General features: G+C 35.3%; 1 protein-coding gene across 1 annotated transcript in view; it reads right to left on the bottom strand.

Annotated features, from left to right (window-relative positions):
* LOC117168967 (glycerol kinase) overlaps window positions 1-7554 on the bottom strand; it is a 64666-nt gene that overhangs the window by 13199 nt on the left and 43913 nt on the right. The window contains exons 4-10 of the mRNA XM_033354975.1: window positions 7229-7487; window positions 5941-6158; window positions 5652-5864; window positions 5454-5564; window positions 5118-5374; window positions 4765-4970; window positions 4518-4661 (exon numbers count right to left, since the gene is read on the bottom strand). Of these exons, the coding sequence (XP_033210866.1) occupies window positions 4518-4661; window positions 4765-4970; window positions 5118-5374; window positions 5454-5564; window positions 5652-5864; window positions 5941-6158; window positions 7229-7487 (1408 nt within the window). The remainder of the gene's footprint in view (window positions 1-4517; window positions 4662-4764; window positions 4971-5117; window positions 5375-5453; window positions 5565-5651; window positions 5865-5940; window positions 6159-7228; window positions 7488-7554) is intronic.

The raw sequence follows: 7554 nt of genomic DNA, 5'->3' as shown, positions 1-7554 counted from the left end.
AATCGAAATCAAAGTTTTTACACATTTCGATAGTTTTTGAGCTGCTCTTATTAATTAAACCACCGAGTAATGGGGCTTTGGCTCGAGATTCCGTGAAACATCTCCAACCTCTCACCATATCTTCGCGTCTCATCTACACCCCGTCCGTGAGTCGCGTTCACGACGTATCTCCTTTTGCGAGAATGTAGTGGTAAGTGGTGAGGGAAGATTTCGTAAACAATTTTCAATTGTTTAAACAAGTCCACGTTTTTGAAATTGGTATCCCACGCTACTTTTTGTTAAATTATTTTTAAATTTGAATACATTTCTTTGAATTTTGAACAAATTTCTATTTCTTTAAACAATTTTTATTTGTTTAAGCAGTCATTTTTTTATAACTGAAAAAATGAAATAAAATAGAAAACATTCAATTAACCCATTAACGCCCTTAAATATTTGTATTCAAATTTTCTTCAAAATTTCATATCATGGCCAACTTTGGTCTAGAAATACGGAACTACACAGATTTCCCTCTGCTGAAACTACACAGATCTCAGGAACAGGTTCAGATTAGATTGAGCATGATAAGGCAGGTTCACACCTGCCCAGAAATTTCTGACAAGACTCATTGCTCGGGTGCCTTTTGTCACCGGCGGGGGCTAATGGGTTCATTACGATTTTAAAAGTAATGTTGGAGAAGTAATTATTCAAACAAACTATATTTGTTTACACAATTGAAAGGTAGTAAATTTATTCTTTCTATACACTGTACAGTCAGAAACATAATAGTGTGTGTTCTTTTTTATTCGATTTTTTAGGCAACGGAAATTGCTAAAAAGTAACAATAACACGTAAAAATGTAGTTTTTTGGGTCTTATTTGAGGCGCAGCGCGGAGAATGGGGGGTGGACGGGTAATAAAACTTATTAGTGTGATTTTATTTTGTAGACACTGGTCTTAAATCCCAAAGAAATTGGACACGTTTCCATGAAACCCTGGAATATTAATGTTGTTAAAAATGGAATATTAATGTATTAATGCGAGTTGATATTCGAATTTCGAAAAAAAAATTACGGATTTTCTTTCTCAGGAAATGGAAACTTTTGCAGGGATGTCTTCCCCTGCAGCTAAAGTGTTTTTTACTGTATATATAGTATTTACAAAAATTAAGTATCAACATCTATTGTTATCCTTCAAGATTTTGCTTTATTGGCGTAAATCCATAGATCCCGCAAACAACTATTTTTACTCAATATAAGTTTTTAAATATTTTTGTAGCAACAACATTCCTACTACTACAATGATTTTTCGAAATAATCAATGGTATTTCGATTGTCTTGAAATGTGTATTTATTGCTATAATAGTTCCCCCATCATTTCTCCCAATTATTTCAACTCTGTAGCAAGCATATTTATTTATTTCGAATAGTTCAGAGGAGTACACCCTTGGTGAACCAAATTTTTGTCAATAAAATTAAATCGAAGTTATTAGTATCTGAAGACAAACGAACCTTTTCCATATTTGTACTGAACCCCCTAACATTCTGATAGTAAATAGTTAGCTTCGTTCTCGCTCCGAATACTTGCCTTTCGCCAGTTTTCTTCTTGTCTTCTTTTTCGATTATGACAGGTACTCGTTGCCGATAGACGATTTAAAGATCCGCTTCTTCCTTCTAACATTCTCTTGGTCAACTCCTGGTGTAGATTTGAGAGTTCCTTTTTCTGCATTTTTCTGTCTGGAGTGCATCTGATTCCCTTTAGAATCCTCATTCTCTAGCCCTTCAATACTCTTCTTATTTGCAGTGTCCTTTTTCTTCCCATCAACTTCTGCCACATCGAAAACTAAGAGTACGTTTCTTCTGCTATTTCTATCTTCTAATTAATGTATGCAGGAATTGCAATTACTTGCACCATCCTGAAGCATATTTTTAATCCTTCCATCAATGACTTTGTATCCTTTTTGAATATTATCAAGCCTATGTTTCACTTCTTCAAAACCTTTATCCACTGCCTGCCATCAACTGTCTATTTTGTCTTCTAATTTGTCCAATCTCTTATCAAGCATTTCGCTTAGATGCAAAGTCAACAATATCTACGTCGTCACTTTTCGTCGAATTCGCATGTGAATTTGTACAAGCACGACAGCAAGAGACAAGCAAACATTCTTTCCTCTTTCTTATCCTCGATCCACAATTTAAATGATCTGTATTTTCGCATCCACACACACACACACACACACACAAATTTGTCATAAGGACAACCGCAGGATTTCGCCGGGAGCGGGTGCGAATCTGAAAAATTGCACCCGCTCCCAGCGAAATCGCGGTAAAATTTCAGCCACAAAAACGTCTCACTACCATGAGATAGGTGGTTACAGTCTGTAACAGAATCAATACGACGATCCAGCAAATGCCTCGTGCACCATAATAACACGGAGCGACCCAAGCACTACCGCCTTCTGCATTTTTTCCGCAAGTGTTTTAGCATATTGTTGACATGCAGGGATGATTTTTAGGCCAATAGCGAGTGAAAGCTTGGCACCTCTAAGAGCGCCGATGATAAGGACGATTAGTTTAACAGAATATTCCGGGTACAATCGTTGCAACTCCCTTATAAGGTCTCGATACCTCTCTTTCTTTTCAATGGTGAGTCGACGACCTGGGTGCGCCGGGTCGTGCACCATTTCATTTTAAACGTCATCTATGAGAAGTCTTTGAAATTTACATTTTGTCCCTAACCGAAGCAATTACAATTGGTAAGTCGAAGCAGGTAGTTTAACACGTATTTTACAAAAAAATTCAAAATTCAAACTTTTCCAACATAAAAAATAGCTACTAATGCTGAGGCGACGACCTGGGTGCGCCTGACCGTGAACCAGGTCCTTTCAAACGTCATCTACGAGAACTTTTTTAAAATTTAAATTTTGTAAATAACAAAAACAATTGCAAATGATAAGTCTACGGAACCGAGTGCGCCGCATCTAGCACCAGCTCGTTTAGAAGGTCATCTACGAGAACTCTTTGAAATATAAATTTTATCCATAACCAAAACAGTTACAAATGGTAATTTGACGAACCGGGTGCGCAGGATCGTGTACCAAGTCCTTTCAAACGTCATCCACGAGAACATTTTTGACATTTAAATTTGGTAAATAATTAAAACAATTACAAATGGTGATTCGACGACCCAGGTGCCCAGGATCGTACACCAGGTACTGTAACACGAATTCTACCAGACCTTTTTTAAAATTCAAATTTTGTCAACACCCAAAATAACTACTAATAGTGAGGCGACGACCCGGGTGCGCCGAATCTTGTACCGGGTCATTTAAAACGCCATCTACAATAACTCTTAGAAATTTCATTTTGGGTAACCGGTTCGTCGATCCACTATTGATAGTTATTTTGAGTGTTGGAAAAACTTGAATTTTGAACAAGTTTAATAGATGACCTTTTTAACGACTTGGTGCACTATCCGGCGCACCCGGGTCGTCACCTCCGCATAAGCAGCTATTTTTGATGTTAGAAAAGTTTGAATTTTGAAAAAGTTCTTGTACAATACGTGTTAAACTACCTTGGGAACAAAATTGCGCGCCAAGGTCATCGACTTACCATTTACAATTGCTTCGGTTAGTGACAAAATGTAAATTTCGAAGAATTCGCGTAGATGACGTATAAAATAAACTGGTGCACGATCCACGGCACACGGGTCGTCGCCTCACTATTAGTAGTTATTTTGGGTATTGGAAAAATTTGAATTTTGACAAAGGTCTTGTAGAATTCGTATTAAACTACCTGGTGCACGTTTCTGCGAATCCAGGTCGTCTACTTATCATTTGTAATTGTTTTGCTCATAAAAAATTTTAATTTCAAAAAAGATCTCGTGGATGACATTTAAAAGGACCTGCTGCAAGATCCGGCGCACCCAGGTCGTCGACTTACCATTTGTAATTGCTTTAGTTAAGAACAAAATGTAAATCTCAGAGAGTTCTCGTAGATGACATTTAAAACGAACTGGTGCACGATCCGGCGCACCCGGGTCGTCGATTCACCATTTGTAGTTGTTTTGGTTGTTGACCAAATTTAAATTTCAAACATTTATCGTAGATGACGTTTAAAAGGACCTGGTGCACGGTGGAGCGGGTGGTCGACTTAATACTGAGAGTTATTTTGGGAGTTGGAAAAATTTGAATTTTGACAAAGTTCTGGTAAAATACGTATTAAATTACCTGGTGCACGATCCTGCGCAACCGGGTCTTCGTCTCACCATTTGTAGTTGTTTTGGTTATGGAAAAAAATTTTAATTTTTAAAAAATTCTCGTAGATGACCTTCTAAATGACCTGGTGCGCGATGCGGCGCACCCGGGTCGTCGAATTAACATTTGTAATTTTTTTATTGACCAAATTTAAATTTTAAAAAAGTTCTCGTAGATGACGTTTGAAAGGACAGAACAGAAGACGGTTCTAATCATTTTCGCTCAAAAATTAAGTTTTAGAATTTTAAAGAAATCTACTTTGTTTTAGACTCAGTGCAATATACCTTCAGGAGTTGTTGTAGGTAGAAACGTATCCATTGCGACGGTTTCCACTCCTTCACCTTCTAATTCCCAAACATCTATTCCTTCCGCATGTCCGGCCGCTTTTGCTGCTCCTAGAGCAGTGATATCCGGCATTCTTGATCTAACTATAAGATGTAATATTCTTGTTATCAATTAAAGAAAATTCTATTTGATGGTAAAAAATTATTTTTTATAATAAAATCCCTTAATATAAACAATTTTACTTACAAACGGGTGTGCCACAGAGGTCTGCTTGTAACTGCATAAGAAGATTATTGGTAGACATTTTTCCATCCGTGTGCAGTTTTGTTAATGGAAATCCGCAGTCTTTATACATTGCTTCTAAAATATCTCTAGTCTGAAAACAGACAGCCTCTAACGATGCTCGAATAAGGTGTTGCTTTGTTGTGAATGCAGTGAGACCACAGATTATCCTAAAATTACAAAATAAAGCATATCATACGCAATGTCCAAAACAAAAAATGTCTTCTCTTATTTCAAAACATCAACCTAATATATACTTAAATAAAACAGAGGGACAGGGAAAAAGAGAACTAATATTTTTAATAAAGAAAACTCACCCTCTGGCATCTTTTCTCCAATATGGAGCATATAGTCCAGAAAAGGCAGGAACAAAATACACATCGCCAGTACTAAAAACGCTCTGAGCTAAATGTTCGCTTTCATGAACGTCTTTGATTAGTTTCATATTATCTCTTAACCATTTTATTGCGGCACCTGCTACAGCAACAGAACCTTCCAATGCATATACTGCTGGACTGTTTGGACCAAACTGATAAGCTACTGTTGTCACCAAGCCATGTGATGAAAACACTCTCTGCAAAGAACTTTTTCCATTATTATTCTAGAAGATTATCGTGCTGGAAATATTTGTAATACATGTAAAAATCACGCACCGAGTGTCCCGTATTACAAAGAAGAAAACATCCACTTCTGTATGTATTTTTTGCTTGACCCTGTTGTAGGCAATTTTGACCAACCAAAGCGGATTGCTGATTGCCAAGGATCTATAAGGTTTACATAGATTATATTTGAAAGCATGATTTACATATTTTGTTAAGCCTTGTTAAATCGTCGAATGAACAAAAACTTACACCTGACAAAGGAATGCCCTTCAAAGGACCAACTGCAATTTTACCATAAATCTCAGAACTGCTTTTAATTTCTGGTAGCAGTTTCATTGGAATTTCAAAGTATCTACACAATGTGGGATCCCACGTTAAGGTTTCGATGTTCATTAACATTGTTCTCGATGCGTTGGTAACATCGGTTATGTACAAACCATCGTCTTTTCCACCCGTTAAATTCTAAAATTATAAATATATTTAGAATGTGACACATTCTTATTATACAAACATATACCTGTAATAACAGCCTGCTTACCCAAACTACCCAAGTGTCCATTGTCCCTACTTTACACCGTTTTTCTCTAATGGCCTTTTTAACAGCAGGTACATTGTCCTTTAACCAGCGAATTTTCAATGCCGAAAAATATGGACTGACAGGTAATCCACAGAGAGGCTTTAAATGATTTTTGCTATGGTCCGGAAACTTGGCTATAATCTGATCCACAGTTTTATCTGTTCTTATATCAGACCAAACTAGAGAATGAGAAAATAATTCAAACTGTATAAAATATTTTTGTGAATCATATGAAATCATACAGGACCTTAAAAATAGACTTTGATAGTTTTATATTGGTAACGGGAACTTACACCTTTCAGTTTTCTTATTCAAAATAGTCACATTCATAGGTCGTTACCAAACTTGTAATTTGCTCGTAATTTGTAATCTACGCACATTACATCGCTGGCAATTTAAAAGTCCTTCACCTCCCGGTTAGACCAGGTGGCATCGCACCGAGTTTGTAACTGGAACGTCTGGGGTCAATTACAGCAGCTTGCATTTTTTGCCAATTTTTTCTAACTTTTTTTTTTATTGCAATTGACTATTCCAGTTATCTAAATCCAGCCAAAATATTGATTTTTTACCATTTTTTAATATGGAAAAATCAATTTTTACAGACCTTTACCATTTATGAAGTAAATACTTCAAGCATAATTCAGTCTTTGGAGAAATTCGATTTCTTATGCCATTTTTTGTTTTAAAAAAATAACACTCATTATTCTGATTTCAAAATAAAAATGTTATGGCGACAGAAAATATCTTTTATTCATATTCTAGTCATATATCATTTTATTTAACTATTTCTCTATAGTTAAATATTTATTTTATTCTTAGTATATTATTTTGACATACTTTATCTTTATTTTATATGAACATAATACTCAAAATATTATTATTCAACTAAATTAAGAAAAACGAGAATTTTCCATTAAAAAAACATTTTCTTGAAGTAAAAAGTAAAGATTTATTTAAACACAACATTCAATTGCAGTAAAAAAAAAATAAAAAAGAAATCGACAAAAAATGCAGACAATATAAATCAAGCTCAATTCATGTAACGAGCGTGGATTTACTTAAATCCGTTTTTTTCGAGCATGGTTAAAAAGCGCATTTTATTACATTAGTATATTACAAGTTTGGTAATGACCTACTGGGAGGAGTATGAATCGAAATAAGATTCCAAAGGGTTATGTTACTTTCTGAGACATAAACGAATTTTAAATTTATTTAAATATTTACATAATTAATTTTTATTTAAACTTACTAATTGCATTATACAGAGGTTCCCCTGTAATTGCATCCCAAGTGATCGTAGTTTCTCTTTGGTTTGTAATGCCAACAGTAATGATATCATTCATACTTAGATTAATTGAATCTAATTTCTTTTTGACATCCTTGACACATGCCTTTATGGCAAAAAGTATCTCTTTTGGATCTTGCTCAGCCCATCCTTCTTGTGGATTAATTTGTTCAATATCAATTTGATGTGATACAATTTCGGCGACATGTTTTGCATTAAAAACCTATGCAAAAAGAATTAAAGTGATTTATGCAATTATAAGCCTGAACCCTGGTGGAACTTTCAGAAAG

This window comes from Belonocnema kinseyi, chromosome 3, assembly GCF_010883055.1.
Source record: "Belonocnema kinseyi isolate 2016_QV_RU_SX_M_011 chromosome 3, B_treatae_v1, whole genome shotgun sequence".
In the NCBI taxonomy this organism is placed as follows: domain Eukaryota; kingdom Metazoa; phylum Arthropoda; class Insecta; order Hymenoptera; family Cynipidae; genus Belonocnema; species Belonocnema kinseyi.
The sequence above is the reverse complement of the archived record's forward strand: the minus strand, read 5'-3'. Positions and strand labels throughout refer to the sequence as shown.